At 38.4% G+C, this 24,273-nt stretch overlaps 2 protein-coding genes across 4 annotated transcripts; both read right to left on the bottom strand.

Moving 5' to 3' along the window:
• Nucleotides 1-562: 562 nt before the first annotated feature.
• On the bottom strand, nucleotides 563-6,876 carry LOC105040414 (nucleosome assembly protein 1;2). 3 transcript variants are annotated; one of them, XM_073254743.1, is made up of 13 exons: nucleotides 6,665-6,876; nucleotides 6,530-6,573; nucleotides 6,309-6,404; nucleotides 3,162-3,254; nucleotides 2,855-2,945; nucleotides 2,710-2,771; nucleotides 2,432-2,616; nucleotides 2,115-2,292; nucleotides 1,975-2,018; nucleotides 1,536-1,728; nucleotides 1,419-1,436; nucleotides 1,238-1,310; nucleotides 563-775 (listed from the first exon to the last, which is right to left on the bottom strand). In XM_073254743.1, the coding sequence occupies exons 1-12, from the start codon at nucleotides 6,735-6,737 to the stop codon at nucleotides 1,254-1,256; spliced, it is 1,134 nt and encodes a 377-aa protein (XP_073110844.1). In that variant the 5' UTR covers nucleotides 6,738-6,876; the 3' UTR covers nucleotides 563-775; nucleotides 1,238-1,253. The 3 variants fall into 3 exon arrangements, with proteins under 3 accessions (XP_073110844.1, XP_073110845.1, XP_029118996.1); XM_073254744.1 differs by lacking the exon at nucleotides 563-775 and adding an exon at nucleotides 813-935; XM_029263163.2 differs by lacking the exon at nucleotides 563-775 and having other exon boundaries at nucleotides 937-1,310.
• Nucleotides 6,877-8,420: 1,544 nt separating this feature from the next.
• Nucleotides 8,421-23,716, bottom strand: LOC105040413 (uncharacterized). The gene is made up of 6 exons (XM_010916918.4): nucleotides 22,924-23,716; nucleotides 9,407-9,459; nucleotides 9,218-9,305; nucleotides 9,013-9,111; nucleotides 8,804-8,925; nucleotides 8,421-8,726 (listed from the first exon to the last, which is right to left on the bottom strand). The coding sequence occupies exons 1-6, from the start codon at nucleotides 23,440-23,442 to the stop codon at nucleotides 8,690-8,692; spliced, it is 918 nt and encodes a 305-aa protein (XP_010915220.1). The 5' UTR covers nucleotides 23,443-23,716; the 3' UTR covers nucleotides 8,421-8,689.
• Nucleotides 23,717-24,273: the final 557 nt, after the last annotated feature.

Genomic DNA, 24,273 nt, shown 5'->3' on the forward strand with positions numbered 1-24,273 from the left:
GAAGAGAAATATAATGGGAGCAAATAGCATAGTCATCTGGAGAGGTATCTTATTTGGATTTTCTAGAAACAAAGGCAGCAACAGAAGGAAAGCCTACGATCCAAGAGATTAGGATACTGGATTTTGTTTTCAGCGCTGATTTCTAGTATCCCACTTTTTTCGGAGATCAGGTGTTTCTGGTATTCTTTTTTCCTTTTTGTTTTTTTTTTTTTGGACGGTTACTGCCTTCCCGATATTGTTGTTTTTAGGTACCGTTCCTGCTCCGTGAACTGGGATGTTTGCCGCTTTGCTTCTACTAGGGGGGCCACGGCTTCGGATCGAAGCAGGTTCCAGGCAAAAAAAAAAAAAAAAAAAAAAAAAAGCTCCCAAGCCATATTTACCCATTTATAAATGGGTTGGTTTTTTTAACCAAAAAAAAAAAGAGGGGGAGGGTGTGCTTCCGATTGACTCATTTCCAATCCATATCTGTCGTTTATTTCGGGTGGGTTCGTGCGGGTTGACAAGTCCGTGTTAGGTAGAGGTCACATGTACCTTTAACACGACCACATGGACACAGCATCACTCAAGGAAAATGAGGTCTCAACATCTGAGAATCTGGGAGCAGCATTCAAAGAACTAACATGATTACCGTCTTCATCAAAATTCTTAGCTCCATGAGAAACATCTGAGCTTGCCAGGATCATCTGTGGTGGTTAACAAAACACAGGCCAAGCCGGTACAGAAAAAGAGTTTGTCTCGTTCTTATTTCCTTTCCAGAATTTAAGATGATGCCCCACTGAAGAAAGAAAAAAAGCACAGGCGCATATATCTCAAACCCAAAACAACTTTAACCAAATATAAATTACGTATTCTGAATCCAATCTTTTAAACAGCAAAAAGCAGCACCACAGAAGAATTCAGAACCATGAAAGCCAACTTACATCGTACTCGAAAACCTGAAAGGCAGGACAGCTCGCTATATATAAATATAAGAATTAATGGTTCATCTGGGTACACACTAGGCAGTAAAAAAAAAAAAAAATCCCCAACCAAAAATGCATCAACATAATATGATACCCACATATAAGAGTAAAAGAATAGCCACCACGGATAAGACACCAAAAATTCAGTTCCCCCACCCTTCTTCCTCAGGTTTTCCAGACAACATTACAGCAGGGAATGAGAACAAAATGAGTTTTAATTGGCAACCACCTCAAAACAGACCCTCCAAACTTAAATCTAAAAGTACAGAAAATACCTCATTCATAAAAAGTTTACTGCTGCTTGCATTCAGCTGGCCGATCCACTTGTTGACCTTCCCCTCCACTTCTCTGCAGTAACATAATCATCATTTAGAAATTAGATTAAGATATAACAAAGGCTATTAAAATTAAGAACAGTGTACACACGAAGATCAAGAGGATGAGTGCATATCTCACCTTCTTTGTTGGAGCCATCTGCTTGGGACAATAAAACAGATCAAAAGTAAGCACGAGTATCAAATATTAGAAAACCAATACAGCAAAATTAGTATCCTAGTAATTTCAGATACATACCTTCTTCCTGGTCTTGGCTTCATCTTCATCATCATCATCATCCTCATCCTCATCATCCTCTTCTTCTTCATCATCCTCCTCCCCGTCTTCATCTTCATCATCCTCTTCCAAGTCCACAAAATCATCCCCCTGAGCAGCCTCCCCAGTGAACCATGAAACAGCATGAGGGATTATCTTGTCTCTAATAGTGGACCTGCAGGACAATGGCACCATCTACTCAGTATCGTGTATCGGGAAATGCACAAGCTTGCATGAAAATGAGAAGGTTTCATCTCTACAATAATCCTTTAGGCAAACCATTATAAGCACTTGCAAACAAATGCAAAGATATGAAGATTAAATACAGCTTCTAACATGTTTAACAGGATTTTGCTTTTTGTCTGTTTGTCTTCAAATTGTACTAGGTCTGGTCAAATGCAAGAGAAAAAGAAGAGCTTACCCAACATCATAATCTTGCTCCATTTGATTCTGTAGTTGCTCAGCCTGTTCAAAGGCAGAAGTCAAGTTACTATTTTATCAGTTCGATTTAGTTCTTATTGTTTCTTTTCTCCGGGAAGGTAGATAATGATGTCAACTTACAGTGTCTTCATCAATATCCTCATCATCATCAGGGACTTGTGGCGGGTTAAAGAAGTTGAAAAAACTTTCACAATCTTCAGTTTTGGTGATGGGCTTGGCATTCTTTGAACCCTTCTTGGGCTTCTTTTTCAGAAGCTTCTGAGTCAAGCACTTCCCTGGCAACCATTCAATTTGAGTCCTATGACAGAAGGAAAGAAAAATGTGATGAGATTTCAATAAAGAAAAATCCTTAAACGATAAATATTTAACAGATAAATAAAAAAAAAAACCCTACTGCTTTGGATAAATATTTAGCAGATAAATAGAAAAGAAAATACCCTATTGCTTTCTCTAAGATTGGTTCTTCCTCATCGATCATGTGATATGTTTTTGTCAAGATGGAATTCTTGAAATAGGGGTTAGGATCAAAGAAAAACTCAAGCTTGAAACCCTTAGGATTATCAATTCTGGACCACTTGATATCCTTTAGATACTTGAGAGCTCCCTCATCACGCTCTTGAATCTGGGTTTCAAGAAACATAATCCAACACTCATGGGTTACCTATCCAATTTATAAGCACTAAATGAACAAAAAATAGCATTATACTCTCATTACCTCCTCAGCCAGCACTTCATTTGTTTTCATAGCAGTCAACCAAAAATTTGGCACACCTTTTTCTGATGCATGAAAGCACAATAAGCATACAAGAAAATAGAAATGAATTCAACAAACATTTGAGGTCACCAATTCCACTACAAACCTTCACTATCTTTATCTTCAGTTGGATTTTCCTCTACAGGTTCATTTGTAACACCTTCAACCTCAATGAATCCATTCACAATCTCATACCTCTGCTTATTCATAAGCAAAGATCAGAATAATGAAATTTGACACTTAAAGCAGTAGAATAACCATATGTTTCACTTTTGGTGATGGTTGTATAGCAACCAAAACATGCCACCGGAAAATATTTACCAAGTCTTAAAAATTTTCGAAGCACCTACAAATGCTTGTGGAAAAAGTAATGGCACATATTTTATAATAATATTCACCATTAAAGAGCATACCTTGGTGTATAGTGGCTCATAAAGTTTCTGATATTTAGCTTCAAGAGCAGCTCTTTCCTCAAAAAATTTTGCCTCAAGTTCATCATGTTGGCACTAGAAAATAAAAGGCAGTCAGAATATTCACAAATCAGTATAATTGAACTTGCAAGCCTAGTAATAAAACTTGACTTGAAACACACACTACTTCAAGTTAAAAGCAATAACTTTGGACAATTCAATCACACAAATCATCAATCTAAAGAACTTTTATTTAGCCATTCAAAAGAAAGGAAAAAAAGAAAAATAAAAAATAAATGATAAGTAAACTTATTAGGGCTGAAATCAGATCAAATATGGATCAGATACTAGTATATCTATATCCAAATTAGTTTTGTTTGATGAATACAGACACGAATATGGATGTTAATCGGATGCAAAAATTCATATTCATATTTATTTTAAATGGATACGAATACTTGAAACATGGATATAAATACGAATATAATTCGGATAATTAAACTTTATGACCACAAAATCAAAGATATTACTAAGTGAATAATAAATAAAGTTAATTGCATGTTAATACAGTCATTTATTTTCATTCAAAGTTCATGAGTGCTATATAAAATTAAATAGGATTACAAATAGAATTGGATATTCAGATACGGATCGGATGGTTGTCTATTTATATCCATATCTATTTTTCTTTGATTGATGCTGATACGGATACAAATATTAGTCAGATTCTCAAATTTTTATCCATATCTGAATAGATTCAGATACGAAATAGATCCGAATGGATATTATCCGATTTACTTTCAACCCTAAAACTTATTTCAAGGGTCATGAATATGAACAAAAAGGGTGGGGATCAATAAGGAAAGACAAACAAATTAATTCAGAATATATGCCTCCTCCCTTCACTCCCCATCTGTCAATCATTTATATATCATTACTCATGTGTAATGCATATCTAAGCATCATCAAGACAGTCAGATAACCCTGAACTATACTTCACACCAACGCAAGTTAGGCTCAAGCATCACCCTACATAGATCTAACCTGACTATGCTTCTGCCCAGTCTCAACAACCTTGATTGATGATACAACCCTTAGACAAGTGCAAATACAGGCTGATACAAGTGGTCAATAAGCAAAAGGTGCAAAGCAAACGCATGGTGCAAAGTTACAACTTGGTCCATGTTACCCCGTGCACACTTTCTTTGAACAGAATATGATGGTTCAATGGTAGTATGGTTCAATTATGTATTCAAAACTTAGCAAAAAAAAAAAAAGGAGGACCAAACCAAGCTAAGATATGTTTCATGACTAGGAGTATATGGCAGCACAAACCACCATACTTCATGAGCCTATTCTAGATTAAAGCATGCAAGAAATTCATATTTTGTAGTAGAAAAGAAGGGGCACTAAACTGAGAAATGCATCTTCCTAAATCTTCAAGAGTATTATTCTCATAATCATCAAGATCTTTTCACTTGCTCCCTAGAACCAAGGAGCTGGAATTGAATAAAAATTTAATGGGGCAGTGCTGTTTGGTTTTTTAAGGTGGCACATAAAAAAAGGTGGTGTAGCAACTAATTCAAGAGGCATAGTCCAAGAACAAACTAGTGATACTTGCTTCAATAGTTGAACCATTAAATAACCTTAAAGTGTAACCTGCACCCCTGTGCTGAAGTATATAACAAATAAATAGAAGAGGCAATCACTGCAACTTTAAATGCGATGGTTATAGGATGGCTATATCAGATATGAAAAATCTGAGTAGCTTGCTAGAAGCCAAAAGTCGGGATGTAATGATGACATCAAATATGAGAGTTGAAAAATTTATGTATATAATAGAAGTTATGTTTTTCACTAAAGCATAAGAAACATCAAGACGATGAAGTTATATTACAACTCACATGCGGACCCACAAGCCTGACCCCATCAACTTTCCTTGAGGGTCATTCCTATGACAACTGAAATTTGTTGTCACCTTCCCAAACCCTTAGTCAAAACTTCCATAAAGTTTAGACCTCCCAATTGGATTCCCAACCATTCCACACAAGCCCTCAAATTTTGATTGCACATGTGGTTAGACTCTCAATCTATCCTAAGTAACTATTATTGATACTATATTCTTACACAGAGAACTAATAAGTATAAATACAAAGAAATTTCAAAAAAGAAAAAAGACCCGATATTCACTGAAATATGAAGTTTGAATTGATGAAAGGACTGTGCAGACTCTGAAACATGTTTTATAGTCTTTAAAACTGCTATATGTGAGTATTCCGCCCCTCACTGATCCCAAACCTAGATATTCAACGCATGATTTTATCCCTATTTTACCACCTTTCCACAAATAAACCTAAAGCAGTAATCAAGACAGTGCCTGCCACTACAACTGGTACAACCACTCACAAAAGAACAGCCAAACAGCTATTTAGTCTGACAAAATAAAGAAAATTCAACAAACTTGAACATGTACCATAAGTAGTTAAGTCAGTGTAATTAATGATGATTCAGTTTTCAAGAAACCAAGTTTCCAACACCCCCCCCCCGCCCCCCCCAAAAAAAAAATATCTTCAAGTTCTCCCGTACAGCATTTTTTTAAAAAAAAAGAAAGAAAACATTTGGTAAACTAATTTTTATGCACCTAACCCACTAAATCTTCTTATTTCAATAATGCTTCCCCAAAATCCTACATGTGTTACAAACATCTGATGAACCACGTGACCAGACCAGCATGTCATTTGCAAAATAATCACAGACAGTGAATAAGCAGAACACTAAACTTAACCATCCTGCCGATCAAAAGCATACGGACTTTAAAAAAAAAAAGAAAAAGGGATCATAACTTATGATACTTATGAAAAAGTACGCATATAACTTATGATACCGGGCATTCTTGTCAAAGTTTAACATGCAAGCCTTTCGTTCCCTCTATTTGGTTTTCCAAAAATAGAATTTTTCCACATCTAAGTTGCGGCTAAAACCTAAGATACACTAAAAATAACAGGAACATGAAACCCTAACAAGAATCGCCAGAGAATATGGGGACCGTCAAAAAGAATAGGGAAGCTATAAACCCTAAGAAGCAGTTAAAAAGAAACCTTTGAGACGAAAAACATATTCAAGGGACCGAGATAAGATGAAAGATCAAACCTGGATCTCCCTCAGCACCTCAACGCGCTTCCTGACCGTCGGCGAGAGGGTCTCCAGCACATCAGATTGCTTCCCTGCCAGGCTCTGGAGCTTGTTCTGTATCAACAACACATCAAGTTACAATTTTTTTCCATTTTTGTTTTTAAAAAAAGGGAGACGAAACAAGAAATCGTGATCAAAGTACGAAAAATCAGTTAAAAAAAGATAGAAAGGAAAGCCACCTTGAGAGCATCAACAAGACCGGCTCGGTCCTCCGCGCTCATAGCTGCATATCAAGAAACAACCCAGACACATAAGAGCAAAGATCAAGAAACAAAAAAGCGATCCGAGGGAATCAACGGAAGGAAAAAAGAAACCTGGAGTGTTGGTAGGGAGAGCGGAACCCAGATCAGAGAGATTGATGTTGTCTTGTTGCTTGTCGTTGCTCATCGTCGTCGCCTCGCCTCCGCCGAGATGAGAGAGGGAGAGGAAAACCCTAGAGTAGGGGAGATGGAGGCGAGGGGAAGAGGGGATAAACGGAGGGGCGAGGTCGGTTTATATCATGGTGGGGGAAGTCGTGGGTGTAGGGTTTTCCGGTCTCCTTCCTCGCTCTTAAAACGGTGCGGTCCGACGGGTCCTGCTGCAGTGCTGCTTCCTTCCAAATTTTAGACCCAAACGAAACTGGACCCCAGAAAGTGACGTCACCGCAACCCGGGCTGGAACGTATGGGTTCATATCTTGGGTACAAATGTTCGGTGACCAGAGAAGTGGTCTGGTTTGTAAATGGTAGACATCCGACGCAACGCGCGGGAGCTGGGGGCCGAAACGAACGGGGCGCGGGTCTGGTGCCTTGTTTCAGATAGCGGCACAAGGTGGAGTCCACTCTAGGTTTCACTGAAGAGCCAATGGTGCATTGCCACATGAGCTGTACGTCTGTTTGGTCCCAAGGCGCTCAATCTAACGCTGCCGCGGGTTTCCCACCGGGACGACCATTTTGAATTAATTGTTCCACTCGGGTTTATTTAAACCCGAGTGACAGCTCGTGGCTTGATTTACGGGTCTGAATTTTAAAATAAAGATGTCGGCGGACCAGATCATTAGAGAAACTAAAGAAACATCCGTATGTCACGTTGAAAGCATCCAAGTTAGGATGCAAGGTTGGCCTAAAAAATAGTATTAAAAAAAAAAGAAGCAAGATTACAAACAGAAACTTGCTCGAATGATACCTTTATTTTCTTCACAAGGAGACCAAATAACCTTGATGCCTTTCTTGTACCGTGTACCCAAGAAACGAACCCAACCGTGTATCTAATTTGAAAAGAGAGGGACCAAATTAGATGCCTTTCTTATCGATGGTCCCCTCTCTTCCCAACTATGTTAACTGGCAGGGACCATCACTAGAACACAACCGTGTAGAATTCGGAAAGCGTCGCGTAATTTACAGCCATCCATTGCCAGCTGCTTTACCCCCCCCCCCCCCCCCCCAACCCAACCAAAAAAAAGGACTCTTGAAAGCTGGACGGGTTTACTCCCTACCCCCAGCCTCATCCATTACCAGGCAGGCTGAGCCTCGCGCTCGCGGTACGGAGATGGAAGAAAAGAAAGGCCGAAACAAGGATCAACAACTTGACAAGGGTGGGTTATGTACTAAGGTTGCAGTTACGGCTCCTTGACATTTATGAACAAAGCAATAATAGCGTGATCTTCACTTTGCCCGGCTTGCATTTAATATACACATGTAGAGAAATGAACCATCACCACCAACTTGCACTGATCAAGTGCATAGACTATAGATTGCGCACAGCTGGAATCGTCCTTACAGCATTATGGATGTGAATAAAACCATCAACTTTGATGTCGAGAAGGATTGCTAGGCTTTATCACTCAATCGTCCAGCGGTGGGAAATCCATTTCTACTAGTTTGCTGGAGTACTCCTGGCAAATTGTCTATACCTTTATAGGAACCAGGGATCCAAGATTCTATAACTTAAAAAAAGTTGATTGGTGCTAGCAAATTTGCTCCCATAACAGTGGCCATTGTCACCAGCTTTGAAGTTTAAAACCCCTCTATGACAATCTTCAGCCAAGAGACACATCTGACTACTCAATGTCAGCCAAAGGAGACACAACCAATGCTATAAGAGAGGCTAATGTTTTTGTTTTTTCACCTCTCGCACTACAGTATTTGTAATCTTTGATCGAGGCAAGGAAAATATATCATGTCCTTTAACCCTGTTCGCACCCAGATGTTCTTCCACCAGTAAACCCAGCATTCAGGAAAATAAGTCTAATACAAAATTAAACATGCACATAAACAACCCAAAAGAAACGGGAAAAGAAAATTCCTGCAATTGTACAAACTCTTCGGGCTGTAGATGTGCAAGTCAGAGATGCTACGACCTTTAACTTGCAAATGATCTCAGCTTCCCATTTTTTTGCCTGCAAGGAGATGGGACATCACGTAACAAATAGAATACCACACGACTGCAGCTAGCTAATCAAGATCGATAACCTACCAAAACGTGTCCTTCTTTTCCTGGGCCAGTAGTTCCTCAAATGAGATATCAGGAAGTTCGGTTGCCTGTGTTTCCTGGTCTGAAGTAGCTTTCAACTCCATGTTCGAACTAATCTCAAGCATCTGACATGAGAGATTAGCAAAAGTACATCAGAAATGTATCAAGGCAACATAAAATTGCATTATCTGAATTGTAAATCAACTGTGTACCTTGTTATATGCAGGTGAGAGCTTAAGCTGCTCTTGCAGTAGATTATAAACGGCTGCATCCTCCTCTAGTCTCTTATGTTCTGCCTCTAACTTGTATATCTGCAGATATAAACACAGATCTAAGGTGACATACACTAGAACACGCAATATAGAAAACAATAGCTGCCCAAAACAAGCAATTCATGCAAGCCGCAGTCTAGCAAACCTGTTGCGCAAGACGATCAAATGAAGACCTGTCAGCCTTCACTAGTAATGCCTTCTTTATTTTAAAACTACGTTGGATGATATCGGACCTGACAAAGTGGAAATGTATAAAAAAGGTTTAACACTATTTGCATGATACGACAAATAAGGACATCATTGCAAGCTAGCTCTCTGAAAAACAATTACATACTTGTGCTGCAATTCATTTCTTGCCTCAATTAGGCAGTTGATAAATTGTCCAACCTGCACACAGTGGTAGTAAAAACAATTTATGCTTTTGCTTGTTTAACACTATAAATAAAATAGATACAGGTTGATGGTATTCCCACAAGGTTCCAGAGCTCCTAAGATGCAAAAATGTTTGCATGAACAAGATCCACTTGTGAGGGCTGGTCGTCCTACAGAATAAGCAGATATAGAAATAGGGAGGGAAAATGCTGACAGAGAGAAAGATGAGATAGAAGAAATTTTTATAAGCAACGAACTGAAAACCATGACAGGTCATTAAATCAACTGTAGTTGCCATGAGAAAATGCAATTATTAGCATCTACAATAATAACTGCAGCTGCTAAACAGCAATGAAGAACAAAATGTGAAAATGGTGAAGAAAGAGGGATTTATGCAAAAGCCCACATTGTTGATGCATAAGGTGCAAACAATTTGGGATTCATCATATTCCATATGAAAGTGTGGACTTTTTGAACCATTTAAGGAGGCAAAAACCATGAATATTTTACAATTGCAACTGACATACTAATATGCCTCAAAAGAACGACTCTCAAAAGGTAAACTTCATATATCCTGCTACTCATAACCATGAAACCAAAACACACTGGTCAACTATGAATCATCCATACTAGCATCTCGATTTCCTTTTTTTTATCTCATACATTTCATTGTAGCAACTAGAGCACTTGAATTCTGCCCTGCCTCATTATTGATTTTTTTGATTGTAAATATTGCAAGCTCAACACAGCTTGCTAACTAAATTCATGATTCCTGTGTTCCTCTGCAATGGGATCAAGCAAGAAGGCTCTAAATATGGTAATAAATGCATAGGATTTTTAAACTCATTGTTTCCTTGTTTCAAGTCATGTTCTCTTATAATCTAATCTTCTGCAAAGTTACTTTCTTTAGGACCTGAGTATTTCAATTTTTGATGGAAATTTATTCAGAAAGAAAATTTAGTAACAAACTTCGAGAACTGGCAACAAAGTACCACTAGAGTCAGCTAAAGATGTCTTTGCCTTGAACTAGGTAAAAATATTCAGTCAGTCATCATAATGGTCGTCAGGAGAATGCTTTTCTCTGAATCGAGGTTTAAAGAATACAACAGCATAAAAATATTGCACTTTCAGAACCATCAAGCATGTGCTCTACATGGAAAATTATGCATGGAAATTGACAAAAGGGAATATTCAACTTATTAATGATGCATTAATGGAATGCTTAGGAGCAAAGTTCGCCATCTCGGTGCCGGATCCATACCAGTACCATCCTATTATCAAGCTGGTACGCAATTCTGTATAGTATGATCGTGTTGGTATGGTATGGTATAGTATGGTACGCCCCATTCTGGATGGGATAGTGCGACAAACCTTGCTTAGGAGATCTATCATTTTGGTTACACTTTTTTTTATCGCTAAACAATAAACAACCAATATTTTTCAAAAATGTAAAACCATATTTTTCAGGAACAAGTAAATCTTACATCCTTGGTCATTTATAGCATGCATTTTGATGCATTAGCCAAAAGGAAACAAAATATACAAAGAATTTCGGTTAGAAATGATGTACTCGTTATAACATTGTTCCACAAACATGCTATATTCTAAAAGAAATATAATGTTCTCGCATCGAAGGATCAAGACTCATGAACAGAAGGACCATTAAGACCTGGACAGGTTGACCCACCTGCCTGTGACTCACAAGCCTCCAAGGATTGGGTCAACTTGAGACCCGGATTTCCTAGAAACCCGAGCGACCTACTGACCCATTATTCATTGCCCATTTCAACCCACTATTAGCCTGCCCAATTTAACCCATCTTCCTAGGACTTCTTTTATTTGGTTGATGTTCTGGATTTTAATTTAAAATTCCACTTGTTAATGTGTAAATCATTATTTGCCTAATCGACCCAAACCAAGTAGTTCGGGCCATACCGAATTGAATTGACATAAAATCGGAATGGTTCGACCATTCAGTTCAGTTTTGCTTATAAAAGCCTACTCATTCTCCTTTAGCCTCTTGCTTGCTCTCTCTCCCCCCCCCCCAAACCTAGGGTTTGCTTTCCTCCACTCTTCTCTCCGAGCCATACCCTTCCATCTGTCATTGTCCTGCATTGAGATCACTCTTCGATGTTGTGCCATCATCCCTCATCCAGATTACTCCCATCCTCCATCCAACAAAGCTGATGAGGTAAGTCCTCTCTCACTAGCTCCCTCCCTCTCCCTCTCTTCTTCTCTGTCTTTCTCCCTCTCCCCCCCTCTATAAGCCCCCATGACCACACACTCCCTCCCTCTTCGTCCCTCCCTCCCTCCTCTCTTCCTCTCCTTCTTCCAATCCCCCCTCCCTCTCCCTCCCCCTAGTTCAATATGTCTTAGATCAGTATGATACATACTAGTACCATACCGAATCTGTTCACTGGCTATTACGGCCCCTAATATTGGTCTAGCAAACTTTGATAAATTCTATTTTCTTTCTTTCTCAAAATATCGAAAGCTTATAGGCTATGTTTATTAGGTGTTAATATTTGCCAAAGAATAAGTCAGCAATTGAAAATCTTTAATTTTATGGCATGAACATTATTGACATAGAATTATTATTCCACATTTTCATCTTTTTATTATTTTCATATTTTCTTTTTTGGATTTTTAAATGGTTTTAATATTTATTTAATTAATTTATTTATGATGTCATAGGCTAATAGGTCAACCTAGTGTCGATTCGCTAACTTGTGATCGAGACACTAGAATAGGTCGATGCCTGGGCTAGTTTTCATAACACTGACCAAAAAAATAATTTTTAGTAATATCTACCTCCTATCTAACAGGGCATGGAGTGAGCAACAACCTTAAAAACTTTGAAAATTATCTTCAACTAGACTATCTCAATTTTTATATTTGATAATCAAGTGATCTTAAAAACTTTGCACCTCTTCTATAATCCACCTCCTAAACTCCATACTCTTGATTGCATACTACACTTTTGCTGCCATAAGCTTTTTTTATCATTCTTATAATAAATAAGGTTTTAAATCCCATCGGATGAGGCTATCCCGATTTTGCCATGGAACGAAATCCGCCGCCGTCCTGTCCCGTCCCGTCCTAACATTTGAGACAGAAGATGTCCCGATTGAGATGCTGGGACGCTAGTGGGACAGTTTTGTCCCTACACATGGGATGGTACCCCATTCCAGTATCCTGCGGGACGTCCCGCTGAGACCTAAATCCTTGATAACAGATTTAAGCCAGAAAATAACTGATACGAGCAAATTTCCTCATCTAGAGGTAATGATCGGACATGCATTCTGATTCTCATTGAATCGAGCCTCTGCTAAAGACACAACAACATTATGGCACCTAATGCCTGGAGATTTACAATTAAAATAAAAAGGATTGTACTCATATTGGATAAGGACTCAAGATAAGCTTGACTGCATATTTTCTCTTCTCCTTCTCCTAATGCAAATGTTGCTAGATGAAAAGCAAACCAAAAATCTTCATGCATGCACATTGGAATATATTTGTTGTGGTGCCCCTAGACCATGATCTATTTCAACCTATTAACAAGCCTAACCAGTCTAACTGAATCTTTACAACTCAATAAACACATAACGAGATGAATTAAACAATTAAAATCAATTTATGATCACTCATAAGATCCTTACCCAAGGTCATGATTCAATTGAATCCATGTTATCTCAACCCAGAGAGAACTCTGCCCTCCTGATTCAAAGTTCTGACCCATACCTAACCTGTTTAAATTTCAGGTGAAGAAATTTGACCCATGCCCAACCCGCCTAAAAAATGTTTGACCTATGGCCAACCTTAAATCAGATTGGATTGGGTTTTCCGGTCAGGTTGATTCTTGTCACCTTATGTACTACAAACATCCCTCTATTAACTCATGGTTCATTGATACACGTCCATACGGCAAGCTATCCATACCTCGGTATACTTTAGCATGGGGCATAGACTACCGTGGTACAATCTATTCTTCAAACCTTGGTTGCTGCTAAAACAATATTATACATTGTACTATTTGGTAAAAGCATCATACTTTCTTCTTAATAGGCCAATAAATGCTTGTTTCTTATAGTTATTTGAGCTTCCTGACATCAGGTGTTTGAGGAACTTAACAAGCTATATCTCCAACATTTTGCTTATATTATCTTTGATTAATTTTAGATCTAACAAAGGCCAAACAAAGAAGAAATGCAGTCAGAGAATCCCAGTTTGTTTTTAACTTTAAAAGTAAAAGATTTTGTTTTACCAAGAGTCAAGCTTTGAAGTCTTTCAAAGCCTTACATTGGACAACATTAGTGCTCAGAGGCAAAATATATTTTAGTTATGATGGAGACTTGAATGCATCTACTTCAAGGTTAAAGTGGAACAACTTCTTTAACCCATTTACTCCACTTTAATCTGCCAAATACTCTTTAACAAACAATTTTATGACAAAGGTGAAATGTGCATATTAAAAAGAAGGCAGAGTTGTTTTTTCCATTCAACACAACGTCAATTATTCCACCCTAACATAGGCCAAGAATAAGTTAATAACAAGCTAGCTTACTCCGCAACCAAACAAGACCTTGAAGTTATTAGGATTGCAGTAGATAGTAACTTAAGCATTCTTGAATATTGGCATTGAGATTGATCCCAAGTTTGTAATTTAAGGGTCTAGACAATTTAGTAAAGAGTTTGTTCCTTTTATGGCAGGGCTCATGTCTTTTTCCTCTGACTGTCTCCCCTTTTCGATTCTTTGCTTTCCTTTTTTGAACATCATCAACTATCATTAATCTTACCAACCCTTTCACCACCTCTCCACCCCCTGCCCCCAAGCCAATCCTTTACCCCTTTTTTTTTTTCCTGATGATAGCATCAACTATCATTAATCTTGCTACTGCTTTCGCCACCTCCGCCTCCCCTGCCAAGCCTTTACAACACCTTCCTTCCTCTTTTCTTCCTTCCTTTTATACTGCTCTTTTTGTTAGCTAGTAGAATTTAATGATACCAATGTCACCATGTTGACTAATTTAATATTCGGTTTAACTTCAGATTCACCCCGACACTTCCATAACCTAAATTTACATCTATAGTTAATTTTAGACATGATTTGAACTCTAAAGTATTGTTGTATGGGATTTTACCAACCACGTGTACACAATTACACCAAGGCAGTCCCCTGTATCTACTCAATGTCTATCGATATGTGCCGATATAGCACATTGTACGAGTTGATATGGCACAAAATACAATGTGGTATATACCGCAGTATGGGCCAATATATACTCTGAAGCAAGGTTCGCCGTCTCGATACCGACGGCCGGCCGACGGTAAGATTTGGTATCGTTCCGTATCGTACCGAACCGACAGCGAACCGACGAAGGCACCGGACCCGAATCGAGAGAAGAAAGAGAGAGAAATAGAGAGAGAGAGGGAGGAAGAAAGAAAAGGAGGGAGGGCAAGGAGGGGGCGGGGCTGCCGGACTCCGCCCGACAGCCTTCGATTGGCCGCTGAACGGTGTAGTCCTCGCACGTGGCGCCGCGGGCGTAAAACACGGGCGACGCCCCTGTTTCACAATTTTTTTTAAAAAATCGAAACTTAAGTGAAGCCAGCAAATGGTTTGCCGGCTTCATTGATTTTAATTTTTTTAAAAAATCTTTTAAACAGTGAAGTCGACAAATAGTTTACCGGCTTCACTGTTGATCTTTGTTTTTAAAAAAGGAAGTCGCGTGAAATGAGATGACAGCACCTGTTCCACGACAGCGACGCCGCCCGTGCTGCTTACGCCACCCCCCTCTCCCAGCCTCAGCAAAGCTCGCATCCGCGATGCTGCCCGCTCCCATCTCCGATGATCTCCCCCCTTCTTTCTCTCTTTCTCGCTCGTTTCAAAGCCCTATCAGGTGAACCGATGAGTCGTGGGTGCTTTCGCGGTCCTCTGGTGGCCGCAGCGGGCCACCATCACCCTCCAACAGCTCCCGCCTCCTTCCCTCTCCTCTCTTTCTCACTTTCCCTCACTTTCCCTCCCTCTCCACCGGTATACCATTTGAACTGACCGAACCGTGCCGGTTCCCCATCGGTTCGGCTCGGTATGGAGTGTACTGACCGGTTCGGCACGATACAGCATTCCATGCTCTGAAGTTCTCTTCTTTATAATTTCCAATACTATAACCATATATGTAGACCAAGATTGAAGTTTTCTGAAACCAATGTGTTCCGGCCAAAATAGATTGAGTTCAGCCTGAAACAATTTAAAACTGATCAAAGATTTGTTGTTTCAGTCAGTTTTGCCAATTTAGCAGTTTTGACCAAAACTAGGTGAAATAGTCAAAATTATCTCGAAATTGGATTCTATTATTATTTAGGAGGTGAAGTGATTTTTTCTTGTTTTATACACTCTCGAGACCTTATTTCCCCCACTTGCTTCCTTTTGGGAGTCAAATGGTAGGAGATGTAATAGACGTTGTTCATCCCTCTCCACAATGAGCACAGGTTGCTAAATATCCTTGCCTTGCAATTTCTTTCCTCATTGGTGATCTGAAGGAGTAAGTTGTCGAAACTTGACGGAATTGATAATGACAATGATGATGATGATTTCTTTCAAAAAAAATAAAAAATAAAAAAGATGATGATGACTATTATTATTTGTGTGACCCACCTCACAAAAGTATGTGATATGAATAGGAATGTTTAACTAATTTATACTCTTCTATGCTTGTCTTATTATTTTATGCTTAATTAAGTGATATTTGGTACCGATCCTTTACAATTGATACACCTGTACAATATATTTATGGTATTTAGTTTCAATAATCAATAAAATTTACCTTCAACCTAACACTACCCAAACTACACAACTTATGATCCTACATTATTCAAGATACATTAAAATGAAGTGAAGTGCTGGCCTTGATTTGTTTAATCATATATGGATTAAATTAAGTTTTGATAGCCTTATTTGATCGAAGTCCAATTCTATTTATAAGATCCAATTTCTTGTCAGACGAACTTGGATGCAACTATGTTCAAATCCCAAAACCCGATAACCTAAATACATATACACAAACTATATATATGTAGCATATACAAATATAGGAATATAAAGAGAATTAGCTACATGTATGAATATATTCTCTATGTCCATGTTTGTGCCTTTTTCTCACACATGCTCTCTTTATATCTTGCCCATTGCTATTTTAGTTCCAAAATCTTATCACTATTAAGATTTTGATTATTGTTTCAATCAACTAAACATAAATGGATATTTAAATCTAATTCAAAAGCGATCAAATTTTTCTGAAATCAATCATTCACTTCCTATATTGTGCTCCTTTTCTACTGCAATATACCACCGATTCACTGCATATGAAGGCAAGGTATGCCATATCGATATCCGACCCCATGTCGGTGCCACCCTATTACTGGGTTAGATGTATACCCTCCGTACTATGTACCAGTAGCAAATGGGTACAGTACAGTATACTGCATACCGTCTGGTTTGGTATGATATGGTATGGTATAGCATACTTTTTATGGAGGACTATTATAAGAGTTCTTTCAATTTTGAAAATTGTTAACCCTTGTCTAGTTGGCCCCCTAAAACAATGTGCTAAATTGAATCTCAAAATCGATTATTTTAAATGAGTTTGAATGCGAGTTCAAAGCTTACTTTCATGGATTTGGACTCAATCTTTTTCTTGAGTTCAGATGTGGATATAGCATCGATCCAACTCGAGTCTGACAGATTTGTAGCCCCAAGAATGACACCAATAAATAGCCTTATATGTTCCCCACCTCGCAAACCATTTTAATTTGGTAACGGAGACTGTTTCATGTGGTTTGATGTCCTGCGATATTGGGCTTAACAATAAAGGGCAAGAATTTTCTTTTATCTCATAGTAAATAAGTACAAAACATATCCCTTTAGTTAAAGAATGGAATCCATGCATCAAAATTAACACCATTCATACTTTGGTGTAAAAAGATTATCTCCTAATTCATAATAAATTTGTCATCTCTCATGAATCATCAATTCAATTCCTAGCTCTCTAATTGGTCTTTTTCTTTGACATAAGTACTCTTTTGAAAGATAAAAGAAACAAAAGCAAAGGACTTGACTCAAAAAATTGGGAGTTGGAACCCCAATTCCAATTTGCAATTGTCATGCTACAAGATTATGTAATTCGAGCCATAACGCATTAACACCCTATTTGGATTGAGATAACTGGAAAGAAGAGAAAAAAAAAATCCACTGTTTTGTTCAGACAAACAAAAGAGGAATATATTTTCCCCTGTTTGGTTAGAAATTTAAGGAGAGAAGAGAGGAGAAATCAAAAATCCCTCATTTGGAAAGTCAGGAGAGAAGAGATAAGAATCAAAGAGAAGTGATTATCTCCAAACCCTGTTTTAAACTCTCTAAAAAAAAAGAGGAGAGATTTGGAGAGGAAAGAAAATCTCATCTTCTTTTCTCCTCCATCTAAAGTTTTTTATTCTCCTTTTCTTTTCTTTCCTCTTCGGTCCAGAATTCTCTTCTCTTCTCTCATGTCACTTTCTTTTCCTTTCTCTCCCCTATGTATCCAAACAGGGCATAAGGGCTCGTTAGATGTTAAAAGACCTTATTAGCAGATAAGATCTTCCGGATAGCATTTCTATTCCATAGAAATGTCAAATGGCATGTGCTCCAAAGAGATTAGGGCAGCACAACTCTAGATAACTCCTGATTTCCTAGAATAGGCAAATACCTTGAGGAAGGGTTTGATTATCCCTTAAAATTGGGTTAGATGAGAACAAACTAGTCGACCGATGTTCTTTAACTCTTTTTCACCTCTTTGAATGGAACTCTCTGTCATCAACCCTAATCATTCAAATAGTAGTTTTCAGCATCCAGATAAGCCATTAATATTCTTTTCTATATATGGCAACCCTTTTGATAACCGAAAGACAAGTGACATGCCTAGGTCTTGAGACCCCTTTCCAGATTTTGCCCTTTTCATTCTTGAGTTTCCATTACAAATGCCGCCTTGTTTATCTAATCCCCCACCTGCTGATGGTCCTCTATCAGATAACACTGTATTGCTCTGAAAGATGGATAAAAATGTAAGGTTATCTCACATATGACACATTGAATCCCCATTCTATCATTAGTTTCCTCTTTAGATGTTATAGGCCCATTTATCAAATTAAAAGACACATAGAAATGACCTTCTTCACACATATTCAAAATTCGAGACTTCATTTGCTTGTCTCCTTCTTGTCAAGGAATTATGGTTACCATCCACGTTCCGAAACCAAATAGATTCTCCATGTCCTTAGAACGGACCCATCTATTTACCATCTTTATGGATAAATCATGAGATGGGAGTATACTCTAGGTAAGACATGCATGTGAACAGGAATATTTGTCATAAAATACGTCTGTTCCTTATTTGACCTTTAATTTCAACGTGTTTGTTTTAAGATTATTGAATCGAGGTACTTGACTAGCTGGGCAATTCTTGATTGTGCCATAGTTAGTATGACATGGCACAATATGCTTACCTTGCCGACCCCTAAACAGCATGATCACATTACAAGATACTTAACATAAAGACTTGATGCGCCAAATGGATGGTGTATCCTACAATGGCATACTATAATAATTGACATGTACAAAAACAAGTTGTGATAACTTGGCAGGCCAAAGTGACAAGCATAATAACAAGCTGTGATAACAGAATGAGAACCATGAGCATCGAGTTCTAGTAGCCTATATCAAATAAGATTTAACCCACTTTTTCTCTGTTGAGAAGTAAACTAAGAACTATATTAAAGAGCAAGACCATCAAACCAATATGTTGCAAAAACAATGAACACCAATTACATAGTGAAGGAAGACAATGGAAAGATGAGGTTTTGACTATCAACCAATTAAACCAAATGAAAGCATATCGATTAACAACCAAGAGAAAACCTCCTTTCTTCACTATGTTATTTTACATTGAAGGATAAGGAAAGAGATGCATAGAGTAGAATTACAATGTGGCAAATCAAAGAAGGTGCACAAATAGTGTTGTGCATTTGTCTCATGCTTTTGGGTTTTAAGAAAATATTATTTTTCATAAAAAGTGATAAAACTATACTGGCAATAATAAATGCAACTTTAAGCTTGTGGAATCGAACCCTTTCCCATTAAAAATTGGAGGTCATGGGCATGGATGAATAATCTATTAGATGTATGCTCTATAAGCCAATCTGACTAACACATTGTATTTTTTTTAGGACATAAATTTATCGACACATTTATTTACTAATAAAGTTGGACAATTTTCTATTCTATTCTTGTTATGTGTCTTTGAATCGTCTAAAAAATTAAGAAAATGACGACACATATTCTCAAAAGTTGAAAATTTGAGACATGTCATTGATGGTTAATTTTTAAATTACTTCCGACCGATGGATCATCACAGGGACGATGAGTGATCCGGTGAGGTTGATAGATGGATTGCTTTCCTTAGGATAGAGGAGTCTCGAGTCTACAGTATGGAGACACTGAGCAAGAGTGCACGTGATTGTTAGAGAACAACGGTACTGAACGTAACCAAAACAAGAAGTCACTTAGATGTCTACTCACTCGTCAGTGACTTTTTTTATGCTGTAGTTGTGTGATTAGTTCTTTGATCTGCTATGTCTCGACTATTTACAGTGAGATTGCTGTAGTTTGACTATATATTTACTTGATCTCCTAGTCATGTGGGTCCTTACGGTGTATGTTAGCTACAGTAGGTTCGTTGTAGGAGTAGGGTGCGTATCTAAATGGGATCTATCGACTTTAGTAGTTGAGGAATAATCTTATGTGATTTATGAAGCTGAGTTCTTAAAGACTGTGGCTACGGCGATGTGATTAATGAAAAAAATTTTCATAAGAAATAATGAATTGAACTCGAGCTAATTAAATCTTACATATGACGGACAATGAGATTTGATGAGTTTTCCATAACCTCCATCTTGTTGGAATTCACGATAGAAGAACTGAATCACACGTTAACTATACCTAAAGATTCAGACTCTTCCATTCTCTTGGATTACCACTATATACTACTAGGCGTCACACTTGATGGATTGTGAGACCCACGAAAATTAATTAATGGTCAATAATTCTCATTGAATGAGTTGAAAATATTTCAATCCATTGAAAGAAGTTTCAATGATATTCATGATGGAGATCATGATATACCAGACAGAATAGAACCTACGGAGTTACACACAAAAATTTTTTTGACTTGATCGAAAAATTAAATTATGAATTTGATTCACAGATGAACCTAATTATCAATTTGATTAATAATTAGATTAAGTTGTAAAAGTTATAAGAGAGGACTTACTAAAGGTTAGTAAGTTAGAGGAAGAACAATAAGCAATTATTGCTGAATTAATCATTAATGATTAGATTTGATCATTTCATTAATGACTGGGCTTTATACAAATTAAATTAGATTTAATCTTGTTCAAATTGGGTCTATTCCTGATCGAATAAGGATTCGACTAAACCTAATTCAATTTGACTGAGAACCAATATAGAATAGAGTTACAAGATGAGTTCCCAATTGGACTGGGACTCTCTCCTCTCACACATCATGTGATGGAGCACCGACCAAGAAAACCAAGAGAACCAAGAGCGCCATGTGATGCACACCATGCGATGGACCCTTTTCTTTTTGGCGTGTATGAAAAATAAAAGGGAGAGAGAGGGCGAGACCAAGGGTTGGCTCGCCCCCTCTGAGGTTTTCTGTCCTCTCTCTCTTATCTCTCTATCCTAATCTATCTCAAAGTTTGAATTTGATTCAAATCTTTGAAATTTGAATTAATAGAATAGATGGATAAGGGATTGAAATCTATAAATAGGATTAAGTTGAGAAGATGCCCTAACTAATCACAAGATCCATCTCCCCTCTTCCCTTATTGTCGCCCACCTTTCTCTCCTCCTTCTAGGGGCCGCCCAAGAGGGAGACCCTCTTCCTCTCTCATTCATCACCTTCTTCCTCTTTCTTAAGAAGAAAAGAAGAAGAAACCAGATTTAATTTGAAGGGAGAAAGATCTGCAAGGGAACTAGCACCTTGGTGGTCTTTGGATTCTCCTAATCAATATCAACCCTGTGTAGATACCTGTAGAGGTCGGACGCGTATGCGGTTTCAAAAAATCTCAAAAAATATCTACGGTTTTCAGATCGCGGTGAAAATCTACCCGCACAAAGGTAAAATTCAGATCTCAATAAAATAGATCTAGATCTTGTATATGTAATGATTCCTGGATATGAGATATGATCTCTATGCATGCTAGTTAGATTATATCTAATTAGATTTAAATAGTTTAAATCTGAAATTTCTCATTCCACTGCATATAAAATAAAATTTTTCAAAATTCTGCATGCATACGAATCACCATGAGATGGCGTTTCCTTCATAATCAGCCACTTACGAATAAAATGATGATATCTTAGATCAGAATTCTCAATTGGATATGTTGATTAAAAAAGGAGAGTTGGGAAAGAACCAAATATATTGAAGCAAGCTAATACAAATTGGCATGATGGGAAGTCCGAACAGAAGCAGGAGCTAGATTGGTCAAAACTATAAAGTGTGTAGTAATGGAAAGTTAACTGGATTGGTTTTTTGTAATGGATGGAGACTGCACCATCAAGGACCATCTTTCAGAAACTATTGAAGAATCTGAAACGAGAAGCACAAAACAAGAGATGCAGGAATTGGGGTTGTTAGAAACATCAACATGGTGGAAGATGTCAATCGCTAACTGTTGATTGCACTTGCTTTTATTCTGTGGAATGCTAATTGCATTTTCCTATGATTAGGGCATTAAACCGTTAACTTCAATTTAACTCCTAAAAAGGCTGGGTATTTAAAAAAAAAAAAAAAAGAAAGAAAAGAAAAGGGACAAACAAACAAAGAATTCAACTTTTCAGTTCAGGCTAAGACAAGTATCCCATAAGAGACAACACAGCACTCAAAGAAAAAGCATATTTATAAAGTTCTAGACCATGAAAAACTCCAAATCTATTACAGGTGTGACTGGCTTCATGCAAGAAAAAAGCCCAAAAACAAACAAAAAAAGAAAAGAAAAGAAAAGAATGTGAACCTAACCTTTGAATGCTCACAGAATGTCCAATAAAGAAAAGGAAGGAAAAAACAAGAGTTCCCAGGTGGCATTGAAACAACACAGTAAAATAAAATTCAAAGCATTTTCTAGAACACAAGCCTCGAGCACTAATTTCTCATCTCAACCATTACTTCCCCAAACGCAAATATCAATATTTAGGATACAAATTGACACTAAAATATCAACTGCAGAGATTCTATAGAAGTTGATCGAACATTGAAATTTATTATATGAAACTCCGCCATAAAGAAATTCCGATACCTAATCTTCTCCTTAGAAAAGAAAAGAAAGGATAAACATATCAAGACAAGAGGGGGAAGAAAGCAAGACCACCTGCGCCACCGTCAAGGCCTTGGCTTGGTTGGATTTCACAAGCTGATCGTACTGCACTTTGATCTTCCTCTGAGTTGCACTGGCAAACGAAGAGAACGGGTAGTTAGAGCCCGCTTTCCCCCCTCCCGCCTTCCCCATGTCCTCCGCCCCCGCTGCAACCTTCGCTTCCTCTCCACCCTCCAATCCCCCTCCGGACTCCTGCCTCTTCTTCTTCCCCCTCTTCTTCTTCCGCTTCTCCTCCCCCTTCTCCCGCTCCCCTTCCCTACCACCCCCTGCCATCGTCGCCGCCGCCTCCTTCTGGTCTCCGCCTGGGAGCGGCGGGTTAGGCGGGGGGAGCCAGTCGGAGAGGTCTCGGGCTCCGGAGAGAGCGATGGCACGGTGGGCGCGTTCGCGTTCTTGGGCACGTTTCCGCGCGGCGTTCTTCTTCTTGACGAAGAAGAGGGAGGAGAGGATAAGGGTGAAGGACACGAAGATGACGAAGTAATTGGCGAAGCCTAGCAGCTGCTGGTTGGACGCCATGGATGGAAGCTCGTCATACCACGGAGAGAGCGTATGCGTGTGCGTGTTTGTTTCAAGGTTTTTGAGGATTTGAGAGGAGGCGGAGATGGAGTCACACAACAAGACTGAGGTCGCTGATCGGCGACTCGCTTTTCGTTTGTCCAGGCCACGGAAGAATACGTGCGAGGAAAGGGAGTTGGGGGGACCGATATCAAACAAGTTGGGTGCATATACGAGTCCAACCACCGCAAGGAGGATACCGCCTCCTGTGGCTTGGTTTTTCTTCTCGAGTGTAAATAATGGACCTCAGGAAGACCTGGAATTCTTAAACCCGCACTTCTAAGCCATCAGGATCGTTTTGGCACGTAATGGTATTCGAATAATAAACTCATTTGGACTGAACATTATATTTAGTTCTGGGTAACGGGGGGTTTACTCCACCTCTATTCATCAAATACCAGAAAAATAGTTATTTTGTTTTGAGGACAAAATGACATATTAACCTGAAGTGAAATTTGCTCCTCCTGCATGAACCATTGCATCATACAAAATAAAGTAGTTTCTCCAGAGTAAAATAGGTTGGGATTAAGTTGATCTATTTGCTTTGAGGAGCTTGCTTTAAAGCTAAACACAACCATGAAGAGAACATATGAAACACCCCCACTGGCGTTGAAATATAAATTTTTCTAGAGTGAACATGATATGAAAAGAAAAGCTAGTGGATCTGTTACTGCTCAAAATCTGATCTGACAGGTTAACAAGCTAATGAGCAAGGTTTGTTTTGCTTTATTGGACTACAGGAGCATTCTACGATGCAAGAGCAGATTAATGATCAAGAAATATGATTAGGGG

The sequence above is a fragment of the Elaeis guineensis genome, chromosome 3 (genome assembly GCF_000442705.2).
Source record: "Elaeis guineensis isolate ETL-2024a chromosome 3, EG11, whole genome shotgun sequence".
NCBI classification, from domain to species: Eukaryota; Viridiplantae; Streptophyta; class Magnoliopsida; order Arecales; family Arecaceae; genus Elaeis; species Elaeis guineensis.